The following is a 24,818-nucleotide window of genomic DNA, read 5'->3' on the forward strand; positions in this document are numbered from 1 at the left end:
AACTCACGTTGTTCAATATCCAAACTCCCACGCTCATTTGACAAGGCGGTGACATTCACTCTCTCTCACGCTCCACTCACCTGACGCCGTCTCTCTCGTCGGCCGTCAATTTAGCCCTTCTCTCTCTTCTTGTGATTGGACAAAAATTCTTTTTCATTTTTAAAAATCTAATAAACTTTGTATTTACAGAGAGAGAAAAACACAGAAACACCGGTAAAAAAAAGAAAAAATCCAGCGAAGAAGAGAGAGAAAAGATTTGTATTCACTTTCGACTTTCGTGGCTTTGTTAGAGATTAGAGAGAGAGAGAAGAGAGTGTGATAATATTACCAATTTTCTCTCTCCTCAATTTAGGAACTTCTTAATTTTGAATCGAAAGAGGGAACGATCTAGGGTTTCATTTCCTTTTCTTAATTTTAAATTCAGGTTTCAAATTAGGGATTTTAGTCATGTTTAATTATCTCAGCGATCTCAACAATTAGGTTTTCATTTTTTGAATTTTAATAATTTGTGTTTAATTTTTTTTGGGTTTGAAATCGGGGAGAAGATGGAGGTAGATTCGTCTTCATCAATGGAGAACGATCAAGATCCTTCTTCAACTCAAACCAATAACAGTAACTCTCCATCTCCGCCACCTTCGTCTTCTTCTTCGGCTTCTGCTTCGGTTTCTCAAACGACGCCGTCTTCGTCTTCTCCAATGGAGAAAGATGGACAACAGCAACAACAACAGCAAGTACAGGGACAAGGGCAAGGGCAGATAGTTGGGCCTCGGTGTGCGCCGAGTTATACGGTGGTGAACGCGATAATTGAAAAGAAAGAGGATGGGGCTGGTCCACGGTGCGGACATACTTTGACGGCGGTTCCGGCGGTTGGGGAAGAAGGTAGTCCAGGTTATATTGGGCCGAGGTTGATCCTTTTTGGTGGTGCTACTGCTCTTGAAGGAAATTCTGCTGCTGCTGGAACTCCTTCTTCTGCTGGAAGTGCTGGCATCAGTATGCTTCTTTCTTTCTTTCTATTTTTGCAAAATTTATTTTTATTTTCTTTTCTTTTTTTAATGTATTATAATTGTAGTATATGGTTTGCTTGGGTTATACTGTTAGATTAAAGTTAGGGTTGCTGCTTGTTTGAGATTAAAGTTAGCAGATGTGAACTTATTGAGTTGTTAGTTATTCAACATTTCGACTTTACGCCTTTCTGGAAATGGAAAAAATTAAAAGATTTGGATGTTGATGATTTAGAATTTATTGTAGATCACCATTCCTATCAATTTCTGATGCCGAGGAGCCTGTAACAACCATTACACTGTTTACCCTAATAATAGAACAATGATGTTGTTTTAAGTAGATATGATTTCTAGACCATTGTTTTTTCTTTTTTTAGGAATGGGTACTAGTTAAAGTCATTTTCCAGCACATACTGTTTTTGATCTTGGAATAGAAAGATTAAGAGGTTCAATTGGAAAATAGGACATCTTCATTTTTTTGTGTCATTTGTTATTTTACTTTCAAAAGTCGTGTTCTTGTGAGTCTATTGTGATTGAACTATGCCTCTTTGCATTGCAGGGCTGGCGGGTGCTACAGCGGATATTCATTGTTACGACGTGTTAACCAATAAATGGTCTAGGTAATAGGAGTTTTTCTTGGCTTTTTAATCAAGAATGCAGTCTTATATTAATGTTTGGGTTAATTGTGACCAAATTATGGGATATTATGAAGTGATGAAAGAGCTCATACCTGAGCAAAATCTCACATATTTGTGTGTTTTAACGTCCAGGATTACTCCCATTGGAGAGCCTCCTACACCTAGGGCAGCTCATGTTGCTACAGCTGTTGGCACTATGGTGGTTATACAGGTAGGTTATTATTTACACCTTGTATCTGTGGCCATGACATACTTTGTCCTTCTCATTATTGACTGCTGCCACCTATAATTTTGTGTAGGGTGGTATTGGTCCTGCTGGTTTATCTGCTGAGGACCTACATGTTCTTGATCTTACCCAACAAAGGCCACGTTGGCATAGGTTTGGTGTCTAAAATGACGACTTCATTTATTATTTAGTTTCTGTAGATTGTTTAGCTAAGGTATATCTGTGACTAACTTAGAAGTTTTGACTAGGGTGGTGGTTCAAGGTCCTGGACCTGGGCCACGTTACGGACATGTCATGGCCCTTGTGGGACAAAGATATCTTATGTGCATTGGCGGGAATGATGGTGAGTGTTTTTTTTTTTTAAATTCCCCCCTTTCCCCTCCCACGATCCTTTTTCTCAATATGACACTTTTATAGTGTTTTTTGTGCTCTTACCTGCCATTCATGCAACACAAAATATTGACTTGGTGTAGGGAAGCGACCATTGGCTGATGTGTGGGCATTAGATACTGCAGCAAAACCATACGAGTGGAGGAAATTGGAACCTGAAGGTGAAGGTCCACCTCCATGCATGTAAGATCAATCTTCTACCCCCCCCCCCCCCCCCCCCCCCCCTTTTTTTTTTTTTTTTATGTCAAAGCTACTTAGCTTCTTTTACGAGGGTGTGACCCCCTTGATAACTGTCAACACGAACTAATTAGCATGGTTTGATTCTTTGTAATTGTACTCTGTTATATTTATACATAGTTTTGCTTGCACGTTGACTTTTTTCCCTTCTCGTTTGGGTACTTGAGGGGGGTGGGCTGGAAGGCAATATGTTTATCACCTATTCATTTCCTTTTTATTTGGGGTAAGAAGATGAGTTTGGGATGAGTTTTGGTTTACAGAAGTCAGCGTAAACTGGCAATCTTCGTTAGTGTGAATAAGATAGTTTGGGAAGCTCAAACTAGAATCCTCTATGCCACTGTTAAAGTAATATAACGTTCTTAATCCTCCTGGAAGTGTAACCTTTCATTCATGATAGTAGAGATTATTAACATTTAACACCCATTCTATAATGAATCTGACACCAGGTGCTGCTTTTGGGATGGCAAAAGTTGCCTACAGCTGTTGTGCTGAAGCCAAAACACTTACATTTTCGCAATTTGATTTTTACAAAAGTTATGGTATGTGGGCAGTAAGGGGTATGCTATTGCCTAGAAAAGAAAATACTATCCACATTGTCCTGTAATTAAGGCCTTGATTGCTTAAGCCAAAGATAATGCTTTGGGCCTGATTTTTCTGAAATGTTTAAGAAAGATACAGTGGTTCAATAATGAAGGATAGCAAGATCCTCTTGATGACTGACTGTCAACAAGAACTGGCCTCCGTTGCGGCAGTTGTTGATTCCTGACAAATGGGCTCTGTTATTGATATGGATAATGGTGCTTTGAAGATGATTTTCTCTTCTTTCTTTTGGTAACTTGATGAGGGGGTATGATGGTACTAACAATTCTGATGAGGGGGTATGATGGTATTTATATGCTTGTCCCTAACCCTTAATCTTATTATATGGAGAAATGGGGGTAGTTAGCCACTTAGCCCTTAATACTCACAGTTTCACGGAAGTTAGCAAATGAGATGGTTTGGGAACTGGGATGTTCAAACTGGAGTCCTGTATGTGTATGGTTGGTGCATCAGTCTCCCGCTAGTAACCTTCCTATCACTGTGTCAAAGACCATTTAAGCTTGTCCTTATCTTAGCAAAACCGGAATGTAGAGTAATTTGCAGTTGTGTTGGAGTCAGAATACTTGCAATTGTGTGAATTGATCTCCATAAAGGGTTATGGGTGGATTTTCTAGGAAATCTTGCATTGTGAGGGTAAGAAGAAAGATGCTGTCTATATTGTGCTGTATTTATGGGTTGAATTGTTCAGGCAAAGAGAATTTTTTAGGGCTGATTTTAAAAAGGTTGATGCCGGAGCACAGGTTACGACCTATCTATTAACAGGCTATTTTGCCCAAAAAAAGTTAGTCTTTTTGCGTAACAATCATTCAATCAATCAATCAATCAATCAAAGCCTTAATCCCAAAAGTGGGGTCGGCTAACATGAACCAAATTTGATTATTCCGTGTAGTCATCAACATAAATCTTTCTCCTCCATCCCTTACGATCCAAAACTTCATCCTCACGTAAATCCATGCACTTCATATCCTTCCTCACTCCTTCCAACCAAGTCATCTTTGGTCTCCCTCTTCCTCGTTTAATCCCTCCATGGTCCCACTCTTCCACTCTTCGCACCGGTGCACCCTCGGGTCTCCGTCTTACATGTCCAAACCAACGCAGACGATTTTCCCTTAATTTATCTACAATGCCCGCCACACCTACTTTCTTGCGAATAACCTCATTTCTGATTCTATCTCTTAAAGTGTTTCCACACATCCACCTTAACATGCGCATTTCCGTAACCTCCATCTTTTTAATATGCTCTTTCTTAGAAGCCCAACATTCTGTACCATAGAGCAACACTGGTCTTATGGCAGTCCTGTAGAATTTTCCCTTCAACTTTAAGGGAATGCTGCGGTCGCATAACACTCCCGTGGCCGCTCTCCATTTAAGCCACCCTGACTTAATCCTGTGGGTCACGTCTTGATCAATGTCACCATTCTTCTGGATGATCGACCCTAGGTACTTAAAACATTCACTCATGGTCAAATCCTTTCCATCCAAACTCACCACTTCATTGCTTGTCCCCCTTTGAGTGCCAAAACGACATACCAAATATTCAGTCTTACTCCGACTTAGCTTAAACCCTCTAGATTCCAACCTTTGCCTCCATTGCTCCAACTTGACATTAACCCCATCCTTAGTCTCATCCACCAAAACGATATCATCTGCGAACAGCATACACCATGGAACCTCATCTTGAATTGGTCTAGTTAATTCATCTAGAACCGTTGCAAAAAGAAAAGGGCTTAATGCAGACCCTTGATGCAATCCGATTGTAATAGGGAAATCTTTTGTCAACCCTCCGCATGTCCTCACATTTGTTGACACATCCCGATACATATCCTTAACTAGGTCTACATACCTTCGTGGGATACCTTTCTTCAACATTGCCCACCAAAGTATCTCTCTTGGCACCTTGTCATATGCCTTCTCTAAATCAATAAAGACCATATGAAGATCTTTCTTCTTTACCCTATAAAACTCCATCATTTGTCTTATCAAATGGATTGCCTCCATAGTAGATCTCCCAGGCATAAAACCAAATTGGTTATCTGAAATGCTTGTGCATGCCCTCAACCTTTGTTCAATCACCCTTTCCCACAACTTCATAGTATGGCTCATAAGCTTAATTCCTCGATAGTTAGAACAATCTTGAGCGTCTCCTTTGTTTTTATAAACCGGGACCAAGGTGCTCTTCCTCCAATCTTGTGGGATCCTTGTAGCCGTCCATATCTTGTTGAAAAGGTTTGTTAACCAATCAATACCAATCTTACCCAAACACCTCCACACCTCTATCGGTACCCCATCAGGGCCAACCGCCTTCTTAGGTTTCATCTTCCTCAGTGCAATCTCCACCTCTACTCTCCTAATCCTTCGCACATACTCCATGTTGATTTCTTCATCACTCATAGAGGTATCTCCTATCACAACTCCATTACTTCCATTAAATAATTCATCGAAGTACCCCTTCCACCTGTCCTTGATGCCCTCCTCTTGCACTAGGACCATTTGGTTCTTATCTTTGACACACTTCACCATGCCAATATCCTTCCTTGCCTCTTGTCTTCTCTTTGCCATCTTATAAATGATCCTTTCTCCCTCCTTGGAATCAAGCTTTTCATAAACCTCCTGATATGCCTTTTCTTTTGCTTGGCGAACAGCTGCCTTTGCCTTACTCTTAGCCTCCTTATACGCTGCAAAGGTTTCATCACTCCTACATTTTCCTAAGGCTTGATAGCATTCCCTTTTTTGCTTAATTACTGCTTTCACCTCTTCATTCCACCACGAAGTATCTCTCTGTACCGAAGTTCTTCCCCTTACTTCCCCTAAGACCTCTTTGGCCACTCTTAGGAAACAGTTCTTCATTCGTAACCAAGTCATGTCCGGATCCACCTCTCCATCCCAATCCGCTTCTTCAATTACCTTTTCTGTAAAAACCTTAGCTTTTGCATCCCTTAGGGTCCACCATCTTATCCTTGGTTCTTCTTGTCTAACTTTTTTCTTCGCCTTCTCTTTCAGACGAATAGTCATTACCAATAGCCGGTGTTGGGTGACCACACTCTCCCCTGGGATAACCTTACAGTTTATGCAACTTTGTCTATCTATGCTCCTTGTGAGCAGGAAGTCTATTTGAGTTGCATTTGCTCCATTCCGAAAAGTTATCAAGTGTGAATCCCTCTTCTTAAACCAAGTATTAGCCAAAATTAAATCATATGATTGGGCAAAATCCATAATAGCTTCACCACCGGCGTCCCTCTGCCCATACCCAAAGCCTCCATGGACACTCTCATAGCCATCTCGGCTCGCCCCAACGTGCCCATTTAGATCCCCTCCAATATATAACTTCTCTGAGTGGTGGACACCCTGCACCACCTCGTCTAGGTCCTCCCAAAATTGTCGTTTCTCTTCTGCATCTAAACCCACTTGGGGAGCATAAGCACTGATAACATTCACAATCTCCTTGCCACATAGCAACTTCAGCCTTATCAACCTATCGTTCTTCCGATAGACCTCGATCACCTCTTTTGCCAACCTCTCATCGAGAACCACACCAACTCCGTTCCTAGCTCCACCATTCCTTGTTCTGTGGCTCGTTTCTTGCCCAACATACCATACCTTATACCCCAAAACCAAGCCTCGAGCTCCTTCTCCTGTCCATCTTGTCTCTTGGAGGCACATGATGTTCACGCGTCGTCTTTTCATTACTTCTACCAATTCTGCTGATTTTCCCGTAAGAGACCCCACATTCCAAGAACCAATCCGCAAACTAAATTCTTTTCTCCCACGCTCCCTCCTGATCCCAACTCCAAGCCCTTGATTATTTGACACCACAATTGGGCAATATGGCGCGTCGCTTCTGGGCGACGACCTAGCAACCCTTACATACTTATCACTGCACCCGGGTCTGGGAAGTGCAGCGCGTCGCTCAGTAGGGAACGCCCCAATGGCACGCCCTTGCTCATTTGACACCACACTCGGGCAATGTGGCGCGTCGCTTCTGGGCGACGACCTAGCAACCCTTGCATACTTATCACTACACCCGGGTCTAGGAAGTGCAGCGCGTCGCTGAGTAGGGAACGCCCCCACGAAAATATCTGTTTGGCTCATGTCATGGGATGTGACGAAGTTTTATACTGGCTGTCACTGGCCTACCGTAACCCTCCTCCTTTATCCAGGCTTGGGACTGGCAGCGGGAAACCCACTGGCGGAGTTTTGCGTAACAATCATTAGTAGTAAAATTTATTGGGAATGAATTAGTATCTTTAGATGCACATAGTGAGCCTGTATCATTTGTATGGCTCGCATTGAATTTGTTTGAGAAGGTACAAAAGGGTATGTTCTTGAGGCAAAAGACGAGAGCCGTACAAGTCAAATGCATTTTAGATTCGGCTTCAAGAGAGAGAGAGAGAGAGAGAGATGGGGGGGGGGGTAGTGAGTTTACTGGCAAATCTTATATGAAGATGCAACTAGCTGAAAATACTTACTTTAAGGTGCATTGGTTTGAGCTCTTTAGATAACCTGAGGTGCAATTTCACAACCTGTTGACAATGACCAGCCCTTGGTGGATACTTTGATAAAGAATATGTGAAACAATTTTCTTTTCTCTTACGGTTCCGATTTGATGTCTTGCTTTTTAATATGATATCAAGTTGTACTAATCTATTGTTGTCTAGCAGTTAGGACCGTGCCTTCCATTTTGTCATTTGTGGGTTAGGTGTCACACTTAGAAAATTAAAAGAATGTGCATCCTGAGTCCACATGCATTGCGTTTTTAACAAATTGAGTCAGCTATTTTAAACTTGGGCGTGCTACAGGTGCGGTGTACAATGCATAGCTGAAGCAAGCAATGTCTTCACTTCATCATTTATTAGAAATCACCACCTTTTGAATTTTATACAGAGTTTTTGAATGATGTTAGACTTAATATGTACTGTCTTGCCATTGCGTGATTTATCTATTAAGTCTTGCCAACTTTCCATCACGTCTTTGTCTGTGTTTCCGGGTTTACTTGCTTGACTTACTTCCTCTGTGCTATTGCTTAGGTATGCTACTGCCAGTGCACGTTCTGATGGTCTTCTTCTACTCTGTGGAGGAAGGGATGCGAACAGTGTGGTAAGTTTAAAATTTGATTTTTAACTTTTTTTTCGTCTTGACTTTTCATAAATAGAAAAGAGTTTAAATATTGAACAGAAAGCAACCATTAGTATAAGGTATAACATTATAGTGAGAATGGTTCCTAAGTTGGCTAAATATATTTCATTAACCAAAGAGGACAATAAAATGGGGTAAACTGAAAAAGAAAAGTAAAAGGATTTTTTGTTGACAAATGATGCAATATTGGAAATGTACTTCTTGCTTATTACTTCATGTCCTTTACTGTTGTTTCTCTTGAACAATTTCAGCTGTATATATGGCAGATTTTTCTTCTCTCTCTCTCTCTCTCTTAAAACTACCCACATCATTTTGGGACTAAGGATTTGTTGTTGTTGTTGTATACTCTGTACCTACGTAAATCAAAATTGGATTTTGGGAAGTTGTTCTTCCTCCATGACCTCACCTTCAACAATTTTGAAACTTTCACAACATGGATGCATTCAAGAAGCTGTTAAGTATGGGATTGTTTGAGCCTGCATTCTAAACTGCTTATAGTTGCATGAATGTTCTGTCTGGTGGTAGAAAGAACTAGAATGCCACTACTGCTGTTGTCACTCTTTCTGTTCTTTGGAATGCTTTGTGTCGTGACTTCTTTTACTTGTTAGGCCACTTGCAAAACCTTTTGATATATATATGGCTACATTTTCATTCTTATGCTATAATTTTGTCGTGCTTGTTTTTTTTTTGAAGCCGTTGGCAAGTGCATATGGACTTGCTAAGCATAGAGATGGTCGGTGGGAATGGGCAATTGCTCCTGGTGTTTCACCATCCCCTAGATATCAGCATGCTGCGGTGTGTTTCATTGCCATCTCATTTCAGATTTGTTGTCATCTTTAATTTTTATTTTTTATCGTTTATTTATTTTTGTATATTTTTTAATCTAACAGCCACTAAAATTTATTGTACATATAGGTTTTTGTGAATGCACGACTGCATGTGTCTGGAGGTGCACTTGGTGGGGGGCGTATGGTGGAAGATTCATCCAGTGTGGCAGGTACATGTTATTTTATCTACTATTCTTGAGATTGCTCTGTTACTGCTGTGTGGGCCTTCGTTATTATTCTAGACCATACTCTGATTGTATATATTTAAGTTGGTCCTACAAGTTGATATTCTGATTTAAAGGGTAATATTGCAATACTGTTTCTACCCTAGGAGTAAATAAATATATTGTGTAATAATTTTTTAAGCTGACAACTGTGAATTGATCTATTTATCGACATATACATCTTGTTTTATATATATATATATATATATATATATATCCTTGACAGTTCTGCTCCTCCTTAAGTACTCTCTAGATTTTCTGCCATCTACATGGTACTGGATTTGTCTCGTTTCTTTTTCTTTGTAAATGTTGCTTCTTTGTCTCTCTTAACTTTTAGCCGCTATTGCAGTGTTGGATACAGCAGCAGGCGTTTGGTGTGATACAAAGTCAGTAGTTACTAGTCCAAGAACTGGTCGGTATAGTGCTGATGCAGCCGGTGGAGATGCTTCTGTTGAGTTAACAAGGCGGTGCAGGCATGCTGCTGCTGCAGTTGGTGACCTAATTTTTATTTATGGTGGTCTACGTGGTGGTATGATAGCTTAGTTTCTATGATGTTTTTTTTACACTGCTGAAATTAGCACCAAATCAATTGTATTTGTATCCTTATGAGTTATGACTACTATAATTATGAAGTTTTCCTACTGGTTTCCATCTCTCTGTTTTATTGTTTGATGTGTTATTTTCTTTGGTCAACTTTTAAATCTTGTATCTTTATAGGTTGAATGACGTAGTCCTATTTTTGTTTTAGGTGTGCTACTTGATGACTTACTTGTTGCTGAAGATCTTGCTGCTGCGGAAACCACAAGTGCTGCTTCACATGCTGCAGCTGCAGCTGCTGCTTCCAATTCACCACCAGGAAGATTACCTGGAAGGTATGGTTTTGCCGATGACAGATTACGGGAGAATGATCCTGAATCAGTGGCAGATGGTGCAGTTGTGCTGGGGAGTCCTGTTGCCCCCCCAGTAAATGGTGACATGTATACAGATATAAACCATGAAAATGCCATGTTGCAGGGAAGCCGGTGAGCTAATGTCAAATTTATAGACTGGCTTGAGTTTAAGCTGTAAGATGGCCACTTAATATTTGTAAATTTAAGAGAATTACTGACACTAAGTATTTGCAGGAGGCTCAGCAAAGGAGTTGAGTATTTGGTTGAAGCTTCTGCAGCCGAAGCAGAGGCTATCAGTGCTACATTGGCTGCTGCTAAAGCACGTCAGGTTAATGGTGAAGTAGAACTCCCAGATAGGGGTGATCGTGGTGCTGAGGCGACACCTAGTGGAAAACCTATACCAACTATGATCAAGCCAGACTCTTCTGTACCAATTAGTACCCCTCCCCCAGGGGTCAGGCTCCATCATAGAGCTGTGAGTTTTTCATTCCCAATCTTGCTCAAGTGTTTCAATGGTTATTCATGGTTCTTTTTTCATGCTTAAAAGAGAAATTAATTACTTGAAAATATCTCCTGTCTTTATGAAGATACTGATTTTGCTTTTCTGTAGATACCTTCCTTTGTTAGTTGTCAAATTTCCCATTCCCTATGGAACCTGAGTTTACAAATAATAGCCTATATAAGTAGGGCCATTTCTGTTTTTTTCCCTCCATCTAATTTAATTTGTGGCATTTCTGAAAATGTAAGCATAAACCATTGCTATGTTGTTAAATCTTTCATCTTTCTCGACATCCTGAATTAATATACGACTATTGGTTCTGGTTAGAAGGAGTATGTTTTGAACCGAGAAATGGTGCTTAAATGACCCTGAGCTTTCTGCTTGCAATATGCACGAATCAGTGCTGAATAACCTCTTTTGGTTTTTTAGGTAGTTGTAGCTGCAGAGACTGGCGGTGCTTTGGGTGGCATGGTTAGACAGCTATCTATTGATCAGTTTGAGAATGAAGGCAGGCGTGTTAGCTATGGGACGCCAGAGAATGCTACTGCGGCAAGGAAATTACTTGATAGGCAAATGTCGATCAACAGTGTTCCAAAAAAGGTATATGAATTATTCTCTGTTCTAATTTCATAAAAGTGCATATAAAATAAAGAGTTGATTTCTGAAAGTCCCACAGAGCCTGCAAGCTTTTAATAAAGAAGCAGTGAAATCAGAGCAATTATTGAGTCCATGAGACTGGTGTTTTTTTTTTTTTTTTTTAAATCCCAGAACTTGTTTAAGTTTTAAATTCATGCATGCCCTGCTTATGACATGCATTCATTTAGTAAATCCGGATCCATCTTAAACTGCTTTCATATAGTGTGATTAACGGAGTGCTCATTGTGTCTGAGTCTCTTGAGTAAGCTTTTGTGAAATGCTAGACACATTTGTAGAATTAAGAGCAAGATGTGCAAGACACATTTGCTAGAAATAAGGAAAAGATGTGTTTTTAGTACATGAGTCCTTAACACATTCTGGCCTTTTAATCTCCATCACAACCCTGGTTTTTATATTTTGACTCCCATTTGACCTCACATGCAACACATTATATTTCTACTAATAAATTTTCACTGCTTCGTGTTTGCCTTCATATGTCAATACTATTCTTCCCTAGATGATACAAATATATTTTCATAGCACATGCCACTTTCAAAGGTAGTATTACGAGGCCATCAGGAGAATATATTGCTTTTATCTTAAAAACAATGTATCTGATGTTTAGCCTATAAGGGATAAGCCATGAACCTTGTATTCTGTTGTAAGGTTTGTGACGTTTGTCTTGTTACACAAAAGATAAACATTAAGCATGTATATATTGTTTTTTGTGTGAGTCTGGCTTTGATTATGTGTATAGAAAATGCGAATTTAGTTTAAATGCTTCAGTAAGCCCAATTTTATTACTCCCTAGCTCCTATTACCTCCCTAACTCCCTACTGCCATAAGTACTCTTTGGAATTGATTGTCATGTAGGTGTGTGCTGATTTTGTCTGATGTTAATTATGTTAGCCGAATTTCAGCTTTCTGGTTGTGTTCATTTTTCTTGATTTTATGGTCATCTGTCTGATCTCTCTTTCTTCCAGGTTGTAGCACATCTACTTAAACCTCGAGGGTGGAAACCTCCTGTCCGCCGACAGTTTTTCTTGGACTGCAACGACATAGCGGATCTATGTGACAGTGCAGAACGAATATTTGCTAGTGAACCGAGTGTCCTTCAACTTAGAGCTCCTATAAAAATCTTTGGTGATTTGCATGGACAGTTTGGGGATCTTATGCGACTTTTTGATGAATATGGTTCTCCATCAACGGCTGGGGATATAGCGTAAGTGTTAATGTTGTACTTCCTCCGTTTCTTTTTATATGCATAACTTTTTAAATAAGGAAGTTTCAAATTAGATGCATCACTTTCCTTTTTAGTTAATAAATTATCTCTATCTCTCACATATCACATGAGTCCCCTTTTTTCTTTCTCTCTCTCTCTCATCTCCAAAATTTGCCTAGGAGTCCGTGTTTATACAAATGATGCATCTAAAAAAAACGGAGGAAGTAGTTTATTTTCAATTTAGCTGAATAATCTGTATCTTAGTTTTATTTATGTTCGGCTGTTTAGCAGTCTAAAAGATGGAGTTTGAAAATGTGTTTGCAATATACCTTAGTCTTGAGTTTCTGAAAAAAACTTCTGTTTACTTCCTAATAGGCCAATCCTTTTATTTATTTATTTATTTATTTTTATATTTTTTTTATTGAAGTGGGATGTGGGGTGAGGGAGATGGAAGGTCCTTCAGAATTCTATGGTTGTGGTTGCTAAAGATCTTGTCTACAACATTCCTTTATTTCTTGCCATGCAATAACTGACTTCAGATTCAGTAGAGCTTTAGGGTTCGCATTTTTTTGCCTTATAATTGGTCTTAAAAAATGCTGATGCAAATGATGCATAGTTTTTATAGAAACTTGTTTGGTTTATAAACGAGAGGTTTGCTTTGAATCGTTGGTGTAGTTTATAGGTTTTGTATGTGATTTTTCTGTGTCATGTACTGGGATTTATTATTCATGTGCTGATTATGCTTCTTTATATAATGTCAGATACATAGATTATCTCTTCTTAGGTGACTACGTAGACCGGGGACAGCATAGCTTGGAAACTATTACACTCCTACTTTCATTGAAGGTGCAACCTCTTTCTCTCTCTCTTTTCCCCCTTTTGGTGGGGAACAGGGGACGAAAATTGTGTTTATCTAATATTTGCCGTCTTTTGTCATTATATTTATTAGGTTGAGTATCCTCAAAATGTATTTATGTAATATTTGCCATCTTTTGCCATTATTTTTATTAGGTTGAGTATCCTCAAAATGTACATTTAATTCGAGGTAATCATGAAGCAGCTGATATCAATGCTCTTTTTGGCTTCAGAATTGAGTGCATTGAGCGCATGGTAAGCCCTTAATGCATATGGAACATTAAAATTTTGTATAATGTCTATTTACTAGAATTTCAGGTTTTATAATATATACGTACGCATTGAATAGGGTGAAAGAGATGGTATCTGGGCATGGCATCGGTTCAACAGATTATTCAATTGGCTTCCTTTGGCAGCTCTTATTGAGAAGAAAATTATATGTATGCATGGTGGCATTGGACGATCAATTAATCATGTAGAACAGATTGAGAACATTCAACGCCCTATTACAATGGAAGCTGGTTCAATTGTTCTGATGGATTTGTTATGGTTAGGCGCACCTATCCAAGTAGATGATCAGTTTGATTCTTGGGTCTATGTTTAGCCAGGAATGATTATGATAAAATGAATTTTTGCAGGTCGGATCCAACAGAAAATGACAGCGTGGAGGGTTTGCGTCCGAATGCCAGAGGTCCTGGTCTAGTCACATTTGGGGTGAGTAATTTTGTGTAATCTGTTTTGAGTATATCTTCAATGTTGGTTAGCTAATTTTGTTGCTTAATTCAATTCTTTTAACTTGAAAACAATACTCCCTCTACTTTATTCTGTCCTAGTCTCCTCATTTCATGTATATTGGTGGGAAAGGCATAGGGTGGTTGCTTGTATTTAAAATTTTAAATGTGTCATAGCTGGTCAGGTGCACGGAAACATGCAGTTTTCTTTCCATTTTTAGATGCTGTCATTCAGAGTCATGGTCACATTGAATTCTGTTCCTATCTGTTAATGCTTTGATAGATATCTGCCTTTATCTTGTTAATTTTTTGCTGGTTTCCACCATGGATAGGTACTCAACATTAATAATCACCATTTCATCTTAACATGTGGGATCACTCATGGTTGTTCATCTGTTTTTGCTGCATTAGCAGTTGTAAATGTTGAAACATATGTGCAGGTTTTGTAGTGAATTTAGCATTTATTGCAAAATAATTGGGTTAAATGAACAGGATTAGTGCTCATGTTAGTCTTATCATTTGTTTTTTTTTTCCCTCATATGTTAGATTTGTTTCCAGTGCATTTGAAGCATTGTGTTTGACGTAAGATTTTTGTCAATTGTTTTGTTGATTTTGATGATTACTTCCTCTGTCCCAATTTAATCCCTATTATTTATTTTTGTCAATGCTTTTTTATTTATTTATTTATTTTTTATTTTTTTCTCGTGTGAGAATAAAGCATCAGATCATGACATAAAATTCTATGATCTAAAAATTGTGGCTTTATCATGCTATTTTTTGCCTGATTATAGCTTGTCTGTGACCTTAGATCTGTACAGTGTTTGAGGTGTGGGTGTTCTCATTTTGCAGCCTGATCGTGTCATGGAATTTTGTAACAACAATGATCTTCAGTTGATTGTACGTGCACACGAATGTGTTATGGATGGTTTTGAGCGGTTCGCTCAAGGGCATTTAATTACTTTATTTTCAGCTACCAACTATTGTGGTAAGTTCAAGTCCCCACTTTTTCGCGTCATATTGTGAGCCTTGCTAAGTTTATTTTCTGACATTAAACTAGTCTACTGAAAGCTTCATTTTTTTTCTCTTCTTAGGTACTGCAAATAACGCAGGAGCTATCTTGGTATTAGGAAGGGATCTAGTAGTGGTTCCAAAACTTATTCATCCCCTGCCTCCAGCAATTTCATCACCGGAGACATCTCCGGATCGACATATTGAGGATACTTGGATGCAGGTTTGGTGATTTTGTTCAATTTCCCGTTGTAGATATCTACAGTTAGTTTCTTCTCTTGGAATTCATTCTCATTTTTTGATGGCTGCAGGAGCTTAATGCTAACCGACCGCCGACACCGACTAGAGGCCGTCCTCAAGTTGCAAATGATCGGGGTTCTCTTGCTTGGATCTAATTGGAGTGTAATGGTTTGCCACTCATATTGGATCTTGCTTCCACCCGGGGGTTTTGGCATTTGGTATCGCAGGATGCTGTATAATAGAATGTCCTGAACTCAATTTAAGCCATGAAAATTTTGAAGACCCTCTTGGGATAACCACACGTTCGGAGGTCTTCAATTGATGATGGATGTATGGATCTCAGTGCGATTGGGAGTTCACTCATCTCAGTGGGATGTGCTATAAGAATTGCCAGCATGGGTATCCTAGGGAGTTGGCCCGTGTACATTTTGATCAAAATATGCTGGTGGAAAGTCCAGAGTCTGGGTTATTTCTTTAGTCAGGTCGATAGTTTTGGGTATTCTTCTGATTAGTTTTCTATTTTTTTTTTTTTGGTTTGGTCATCGATTAGGGTGTATTTGTCACACAAGTTGGGTGTATGCTATTGGTGAGGTAACATTATATCAAATCCATGGTGAGATGTCCTTGTATAATAGAGGTAATGTTTGTAATTTTGTGTTCATTTTTCTGTGTAACTTGAATTTTTTTTTATCAAGAGGTATGAAAGTTTTTTGCCTAGCAAGTGCTCCATGCAAAAATAGATGTTGCCCTCTTATACATTTAAGGCATCCCTGTTGGCCCCAATTGTTTTTATACGCTATTAAAAGAAAAAGAAATTCTTCCTCGAGAGTTGAGTCCATAACAATCATGTTTTAGGGTTGAAGAATTTAAGAATGACCAATGTAAATTATTTTGAAGCTCAGATTAGGGTAAAAAAAAATAGTACTATCAGTTAAGGCAATCAATTCAGCCTTAAGCTGTAGGATTGATGCCAACAGGGATGTCAAGAATTTGATACCGGTAGACTTGCAGTAGCCGATAGCCCGATAGGATAAGCAGGTATGACATGCCAGTTTTGGAGGTTCGGAGTGGGGAAGAAATACAGACAGAAACTTCTTATGCGGTTTCAGTTTGTAAGAAGCTAACTTGCTGTAGTTTGTAACTTCTCCACAGCTGAGATGGTAATCAGAATATGTAAACTAAGATTTTTACCTGAGACTTGTGACCTCATCATTCTGTTTGAATTTTGCAATCTTATTAAGTTACAATGATTCTTTTTCCAAGCAAACAAAAAGTAATAATATATGCAATTATGTAATTACTCTGTACAAGGTTGCAAAGATCAAATAAATGGATAATCTAACTTGTGCTGCCATACATCAGTAACACATTGTATCATCGTAGATTCTCTGTTCCCTACAGAATAGGCGACAAATCACAACTACACTACTACGCTATACCTGGTCAGAGCTCAAACGAATCTACAGAACTGAGTTTAACTTAAACCATATCAATCATCTGCTCAACAGAAAGGAATGGATACTCTACAAAGCTCTACCAAGGGCATGGTGGGTGAATACAAATTATAGCCTATAAATCCTGTACTTAGAAAAGCCTTTCAGGAGAGTAACTTTCATCCCAAGCAAAGTAGCTTTCATTCCAGGTGACACATTAACCTCGTTTTACTGGCCTCTGAACATAAGATTTGTTTGGATCTTCTGTTTTAAGCTTTGGTGGCCGAATCTCACCCTTTTTTCCCTGCATAGCCAGTAATGTAAACATATTGCATATGTAAAAACATCCATCTCATACCACAGCTATAATAAATAATATAATTCGTAGATTATTGTTATTTATTTAAAATAACATTGTTTACCTTCTTTCCACTTTTCATAAAATCTCTCCAACTAGAAACCTGCAGAAGAAAGCAGAGAGGATAATCAATCATCAGCAGGTATGTCACACTTGACGTTTTCCAGGCCATCCCAAATATTATAGAAAACTAACAAGATAAAATCTTATCATCAACTGATTCAGTGAGAAGATAAAAATTTGAACATAATGGCATGTAGCAACCCAATCCAGTAAACTAGATTTGAAAAACAAAGAGCAGTTGATTTGGTGTGAATAATAATAGTGAACTCTAATTAGCTATAAATAATTGGCATGACATAGTAATTTGGTTTACAAGAACTATTGCAAATATCTAAACAAAACACAGAGATAGGAGAAAGGAAAATAGCCAAACCCTTGTTTCTCTTGTTCCTTCCCACTGCTCCTCATGCTCACGCTTCCTTTTCCAAACGTCCTTTTGTTCCTCTTCATCCTTCTTCAGCCTGCCCTCCTCCTCAGATATCTAGCAATGGCAGAGAGGGGATAAGCATGATAGTGTGAAGAACAAACAAATTGAGACAATTAAAATAATTTTTGTTTGAAAATTACCCTCATAGCCATTTTTCTCCTCCTCCATTCTTGCTCAGTTAGAATCTCTCTTACTTTCAATTTCAGCTGTTGCTTAAACTCCTCTGACTGCTCGTATTCTTTATCAAATTTCTGTCAATATATAGCATATTTCTAAGTAGCTCAAACATTAAGAGTAAATGTAAAATATACAAAAACCAAATATAGAAAATTGTAGATATGGGCCCTATAAACCTTAGGTAAGGTGGCCAGACACCTATAAGTATTGTATACATAGAAAAGTCAATTATGAACAATATAAGATACTACCACTCAAGGTCCCTTCTCTTTGTGTACATTATCATACTTACCCCTAGTTCCATATTAATTATTAAATCAAGCAAAAACTGACAAAAAATTCAGTGGACGTTTTCAACAAATAAGGCCTGAACACAAAGACTGGCATAATAACACATATTTTTATCAACCCCCTATTTATGGCAATAACGGGTAGCGTGTTGGCTCACCTTCGGCCTAGGCCAAGACAAGGCAAGGCAAGGCAAGGCATCTTAACTTAAGAAATGATTGTGAGGTAAGGCAAAAGAGACGAGTTACATGGTTCCAGGAATCAAATAGGCCTCCCAAGGTCTTTTGGAAACCTTAGGAAACACCACAATGCCTAACCTTTCCAGATACGAAAATGTTCTCTGGTTGCTAAATTTGAAGACTACAATACACAATGTTAGACCATTTTTGGAAATTTTGGGACATGGTGTCGAAAATTCTAGTAATGGTAAGGGATATTTTCAGGGTCATAAGATATTGATCAAAACCATATACGGTAACTAGTTAGTCACATAAAGACCCATGGTGGCATTGAATTAGTGACTGAATACATAGATAAATAGATAGCTAGAGGCAAACACCCAAAGTGGATGGTTCCATGGGAATCATCTTGCCCTACTTTTCCAACTTCAAAAAAGTCAAAGTTGTCCAAAAAGAAGGCATCCACGCTTTTTGACAAATTTTGGGAAATTTTTAAAGAGTTAAAATGGATGTGGAGGGTGTCCCCAAGGTATATAAAAAAGTTTAAAAACTTAACATGCATACCAATAAGTGTACAAAGACCTAAAAATGAGTTTGGTACAAATATGGATAAACGGAAATATGTTGTAATGAATAGTTCCAAGCACTCAAAATTGATCAATTATATGCACTTAAGAGAAGTGGAAGGTTTCAACCACCCAATTAGATTCCTAGGATCTTGTGAGGTCCATGGAAATCATCTCTTCTTCTTTCTTTACTGGGCACAGAAAAGAACAAAAAAAAAAAATTCTAAAACTGAAGGTTGTTTCCCACACTTTTAGACCAAAGTTTCAGGGATAAAAAAATCAATAATTGAAGGAGGAGGGAGGTTGTGGTGGAGTGTCCCATGGGTTCTTAAAAGCTGATTTCAAACTACAATAGACCTACTAATAAGTCTAGAAAGTCTGTCAAATGAGAATGATATAATGAAATTGACTGAAGTGCGCCTCTTTGAGTGAGCCCCCCTCCCCCCCCCTCCCCCCCACCCAAAAAAAAAAAAAAAAAAAAAAAAAAAAAAAAAAAAAATCCTCACCGCAGCTTTTTATCTACATGGCCATTTATACCCTATTTATCATATTTCACTTTAACCAAAATAGATAAATTAAAAATCGTCAAAAATAATCTTAATACCAAATTGCAATAGTAAGATATGTTACTCCCACAGTGATAAGTGCCAAACACATCAGTCTATTATGATTAAGACAAATATCTAGTTGCCCTTAACAACAGAGGCTAGCATATGGCAAACTATGTATAAGAATTGAATGGGGAAATAATGATTCGAAGCATCCAACAAGTGATCCTTACGTACGCTTGCAGAAGGGGACAAAAGAGAGAGAAGCTAGAAAAGGTGCAGCAGCAACAGACCACAGCAGTGGCACAACAACAAGTCACAGCAGACACCATAGTGGAGCAGGGAGAGCAACTGCCAGCTGAGCACTAAAAGCCAATCAAGAAGAATCACCTTTGGGAATTATAATATATAATGAAAGAGAGGGTATAGAGTAGGCAGGCAATGTTTTGAGTGTAAATTGGAGAGTTGTGGGCTAAACTCACAGTGGAGGTTGATGGGCTGAACCTATCACTTGTGTAAACCCTTTGTTTGTTAATGAAAGCTTCAATCTTTCCCTCTCATTTCTGTTTATTTGCTAGCATATTTTTGTGTGTGTGCTTCTGTATTTTGATTGAATTTCAGGGGCTATAAGAGTTGAGAAGGAAGATTATGTCATTGAAATATATGATCGCAGAGCATTCACGATTTTTACTCTAAATCAATGATTTCTTCAATTCTGGTGGTTACTATTACTAGTTCGAGAGAGAGGGTGGTGTTAAGATGAAATCGAAACTACATCTCGCTAATGTGATGCATGCAAACTAGAAGCAATGTAGCACCATCTAAACAACAATAAGATGTATCAAGGCTAAGAAGAAGCAGCAATAATTGTTTGTCATCTAAAACCAGCAACAAAACAATAGCATGCATGCATATGTACTATCAAATGCAAATGAAAGGAATTGCGAAACAAAAACCATCAAGTGAATTAGAGAAAAATGTCTTCAACTAGAAAAGATCGTCGAAGGAAAAGTCAAGTTAAAATGGCAAGTGTATTTACCTCATCAACAATAAATTTTATTTTTGAAGCAGTTTCTTTCTTCAACTTTTTCTTTCTCACTGATAGAAGTTCCTCTGCAATTCCAATGGAACAATTCAATCATTTGATCTTGATGAATGCAAAAAGAAGTCTGAATATTGATATCTCAAAGGAGATATAATACAAAAGGTGTGATACAGAAAAAAGAGCAAAGAAACATGTAGAAAAGAAAAAAAAAAAATTGAAACGCAACAAATGATGAATTAAGAGCCATATACTAACTCCAAAATTAACTTTGGCAAAGAGTCACCACAGAAGTAAAAGCCACTATGTTGATTTCATAAATAAGCTGTTTGCTGACCTTTTGCAGATTTGACTTGGCTAAGTACATACTCTCTTTCCTGTGAATCAAGAAGTTGCTGTTGGGCTTTCGCTAATGCTGCACAAGTCAAAAGTCAAAAGTCTTCACAGTCAAGAGCAAAATCAATGCTCTAAAAAAAGAAAGACACATATGAGATTATAAGCTTAAGCTGTACCAGGAAGAAAAGTGAAAAGCTTTCTCTACCCTTCCCCCCTCCACAACTCCCCCCCCCCCCCCCCCCCCCCCCCCCCCCTTTCCCCGCCCTCTTGCCTTGAGCATTGTAAACATCCACTGATCCACAATATAAGATGATTAACTAATAATCCTCACATATATTCCCACAAGGAACTTATCATATATCATATATATATATATATATATATATATATATATATATATATATATATATATATATATATATATATATATATATATATATATATAACAGTACTATGTTATTTTGACAAACCTCCAAATGCCTCTTTCGCTTGTGGATGCTTGCATTTGTCAGGGTGAACCATCAATGATAACTGCACATGCATGTCACACAATGAATGAGCATCTAATTATGGAAAATACAAGATTAACTAATCACTGTATAAAATAGATATTCCTAGTCTGTATTCTAAGCAAACCTTTCTATATTGCCTTTTCACATCTTCTACTGATGAATCAAACGGTAGGTTTAGATGCTCAAATGGATTCAACTTGAAGCACGAGAGTATCCTGTAGCCTTAACAGTGTAAGTCATTAGAGAAAAAAGAAACTGCTAAACACTATTTTATAATTCTTCCTGCTAAAGAGTATAAATTTGCAACAAGATCGAACACCAAAATCACCCCAGGCCAGCCAACACATACTCTACAATTTACAGTATATTTCCAGTAAAAAACTTAGTCAAAGAACTACAAGCTGTAAATAAAATTCCAATTGTCCATGAATTGATATCATATCCTTCAGACTTTCACTACAATTCTCTCAATGTCTACGGAAATGACAATATGACAAACATTTAAAGGTAAAGAGCTCAATTCAAACATGTCACACAGTGTTTAACCGCACCTTTTTCAATCAACTAAAATTACTCATTGCATAAAACTAATATCAATAATTTCACGAAACGAAACAAATTAAATAAAAATCCAGCAATCCCCAGTTTCGGACTAATCTGGGATCCCTCCCAAATGAACAACTCTACATCACCGCAATAAAGATTGCATCAAAAATAAGGAAACAATCTGTACCTTCCAATTAGACAAGCCATTCACCTGTTTTCATAAGCAATCACATGTATGATAACATCTAACTCCTTAATTCATCATAACAACCTATCACAATACAAATTATCATCCTCGAAACTTCAAAAAATCATAGATTTCTTCAATTTAATTCCCATTTGCACACACAAGAGGCATAAAGGGGTTAAACCCTAATCAATTTAATTTTTGAGCACCCAAATTGACCAAATTTAACTACTTTAATTCGTTTTTCATTGTAAAGAACTGAATTTTCTTCATTTTAAAATTGAACATAAACAAACATCAAATCAATCACAAATAAACAACCTAATACTATTATAATCAACTAAATTTAAGTAATTAAATGAAAATTAAAAACTTCAATAGCGCAAAAAATATATAAATTAAAAAGTAAAGAAAAAAAAAAAGAACCTGACAACTTCGTTATCTCTTTCAACTTCACCAACTTCGGCGAAGAATTCTTTGAGAAGAGCATCTTCATCTAAAACAGTTTCTCCCATATTCACTTTCTCTCTCTAAACTTTGGTTGATCGATACAACGAACAACAAACAAACATTCCGATTATGGGTTAGAGAGGATCCGACTTGAATAATTACTAACCTGTTAGGCCCAATCTATGTTTCTAACCTGTTAGGCCGTGACCTTTTTTATAAAGCCCATTCAAATTAAATTTGATTTAACTCTTATACAACTTTATCTTATTGAAAAAAATAAATTATTTGAACTTTTTTTTCGAGGAATTATTTGAGAACTTGTTTTTTTTTACTTAAAAGTGGATCATTATATTACATCATAGTGGGAACATCCACTTGATCAAAAGAGGGATAATTTGGTGCATTTTCAGCAACCATGAGTTTAGCAGAAACATAAAACTTAACATACTTGAATCTAGGAAAGCATTAAAAAGCAGATAGTTCATGAAACTAGTACAAACATAGTCAAAGGATCTTCCAGGCAGCTCCCTACAGCCAGGGTCAGCATCAAGAACAAGCAGAATGAGCAGACTAAACAATTCCCTGATCAGTAGCTTGATATTCAGGGATTTCAGCAGCATACATGTCAAAGACTTCAGGAGGTGGGAAGAAATAGTTTTCTTTCTCACCCTTTTTCACTCTAGTTCTTCCCATTTTTGCTAGTCTGTGAGCAACAAGATTGCAAGCTCTTCTAGCATGAAATATAGTGACAGTCCAGTTCCTGCTGAGAAGAGAAGCAACATCTCTTATAATGTTGCCCAGATCATTATCCAAGAAAGCATCAGGGTTCTTAAGCATTTTAGAGAGGGCATCAGCATCAATCTTTAGCTCCAGCAATTCAATTTTTCTCTTCCAAGCTAACAGCAAACCTTCTCTGATTGCCAAAAGCTCTGCAGCAGCAGCACTTACAGCATTGAAGTTTATAGCAAAGCCTCCCTGCCATAGGCCCTTTTGGCATCTGATAACTCCTCCCCCACCTGCATTTTCTAGGTTCATCCATGAACCATCTGTGTTTAGTTTGAAAAAGCCCCTATGAGGAGGAGCCCAGCATCTATTTTGAGAAGAACTTGAGGATGCAGCATTATCAACATTGCCCTGCTTTAATTTTAAACAACCAAAATAGTCAACCTGGAACTTATTAAAAGTGGATTTTATAAAAAGCATCTTTTGCTCAAAAATAGCCATATTCCTAGATTTCCACAGATGCCAAATAGCTACCACAAAAACAGTTTTCCAAGAAGAATCATTAGTGAGATTAAAAGTTAACCAGTCAAAAAGGTTAGTATTATAAAAAGCAAGTAAATCGAAAGAAGGTGGGATGTGGTTTCAAAAACAAGAGACCAAAAGGTTGTAGAATTAGGGCAATCCCTAAAGATGTGCAAAGAATCTTCTAAAGGTGCTTCACACCTTACACAAACAGGGTTAAAGTTGTTAATTTTCTTTCTAAGAGTAGTTCCACCAGGCAAGATATCTCTCACTAAATTCCATAAAAGCATTTTATACTTATATGGCACTTTTATTTTCCATAAATTCTTCCAGGAAAGATTAGAAAGAAAAGAGTTATTGAGATTGCAAGTTGGAAGAGTGGAATTGTAGGCAAATTTTATGGTAAAATTGCCACTCTTGTCAAGAGTCCAACGAAGTCTATCTTTAACCTGAACTAGGGTAGGAAGGGTATGGGCAAGGATAAGAGTGCAAATAGAATCAGGGATAATATGCTTAATGTTATCAAGATACCAACAATTATTTCTTATAATATTTGAAACCCTCCAATGCCCTCTTGAGTTTGGAATTTTGATGTTAGGAATAAGATATAAAGGACATTCTCCAATCCAGTGATGAAACCATAGAGAAGTATCTTCCCCATCTCCAATATTGATAACAATTCCAGATTTTAGAATTTCCCTTCCTGCTAAAATGTCTTTCCATATTATAGAATCAGTTGGTTTAGCATTATAATCGATGAAATTACTATACTTGAGATATTTCTTGGTTAGAATTCTAACCCAAAGTTTGTCTGGTTGAGTTAAAATTTTCCAACCAAGCTTAGCCATAAAGGAGAGATTCCATCTTTTTAAATCCCTAATACCTAAACCTCCTTTGGACATGGGATCACAAACCACCTTCCAATTAGTTCTAGGAATGTACCTAGACCTGTTAACCGGCCGGTTCCAAAGAAATTGTTTGCATTTCTTTTGAAGCTCATTATGGACAGAAGAAGGAAGGATATTAGTTTGCATGGCATAGACTGGGTAAGAATTTAAGACCGATTTAATAAGGGTACATCTTCCAGCCATATTTAAAAGTTTA

At 37.8% G+C, this 24,818-nt stretch overlaps 2 protein-coding genes across 2 annotated transcripts; one reads left to right on the plus strand and one right to left on the minus strand.

Moving 5' to 3' along the window:
* Positions 1–180: 180 nt before the first annotated feature.
* On the plus strand, positions 181–16,074 carry LOC145624708 (serine/threonine-protein phosphatase BSL3-like). The gene is made up of 21 exons (XM_081677800.1): positions 181–990; positions 1,561–1,621; positions 1,772–1,850; positions 1,939–2,018; positions 2,114–2,208; positions 2,339–2,438; positions 8,117–8,186; positions 8,919–9,020; positions 9,141–9,222; positions 9,626–9,805; positions 10,025–10,298; positions 10,401–10,641; positions 11,095–11,265; positions 12,285–12,523; positions 13,285–13,369; positions 13,535–13,633; positions 13,728–13,927; positions 14,017–14,092; positions 14,959–15,094; positions 15,201–15,340; positions 15,429–16,074. The coding sequence occupies exons 1-21, from the start codon at positions 546–548 to the stop codon at positions 15,510–15,512; spliced, it is 3,039 nt and encodes a 1,012-aa protein (XP_081533926.1). The 5' UTR covers positions 181–545; the 3' UTR covers positions 15,513–16,074.
* Positions 16,075–16,669: 595 nt separating this feature from the next.
* LOC145621210 (J domain-containing protein spf31-like) lies at positions 16,670–22,604 on the minus strand. Its single transcript, XM_081675955.1, has 9 exons — positions 22,446–22,604; positions 21,411–21,501; positions 21,245–21,305; positions 20,776–20,853; positions 20,436–20,509; positions 17,779–17,889; positions 17,585–17,692; positions 17,213–17,251; positions 16,670–17,094 (listed from the first exon to the last, which is right to left on the minus strand). Exons 1-9 carry the CDS (start codon positions 22,532–22,534, stop codon positions 17,008–17,010), a joined length of 738 nt encoding a protein of 245 aa, XP_081532081.1. The 5' UTR covers positions 22,535–22,604; the 3' UTR covers positions 16,670–17,007.
* Between the last annotated feature and the right edge of the window lie 2,214 nt (positions 22,605–24,818).

The sequence above is a fragment of the Chenopodium album genome, chromosome 3 (genome assembly GCF_948465745.1).
Source record: "Chenopodium album chromosome 3, dcCheAlbu1.1, whole genome shotgun sequence".
Taxonomy (NCBI): Eukaryota; Viridiplantae; Streptophyta; class Magnoliopsida; order Caryophyllales; family Amaranthaceae; genus Chenopodium; species Chenopodium album.

Coding starts and splice junctions, on each gene's coding strand:
- LOC145624708 (XM_081677800.1), top strand. CDS start 546: ATGGAGGTAGATTCGTCTTCATCAATGGAGAACGATCAAGATCCTTCT. Junction 1,851..1,938: donor GCACTATGGTGGTTATACAG/GTAGGTTATTAT, acceptor AATTTTGTGTAG/GGTGGTATTGGTCCTGCTGG. Junction 14,093..14,958: donor CTGGTCTAGTCACATTTGGG/GTGAGTAATTTT, acceptor CTCATTTTGCAG/CCTGATCGTGTCATGGAATT.
- LOC145621210 (XM_081675955.1), bottom strand. CDS start 22,534: ATGGGAGAAACTGTTTTAGATGAAGATGCTCTTCTCAAAGAATTCTTC. Junction 21,306..21,410: donor TGAAAAGGCAATATAGAAAG/GTTTGCTTAGAA, acceptor ATGCATGTGCAG/TTATCATTGATGGTTCACCC. Junction 17,095..17,212: donor TTATGAAAAGTGGAAAGAAG/GTAAACAATGTT, acceptor CTGGCTATGCAG/GGAAAAAAGGGTGAGATTCG.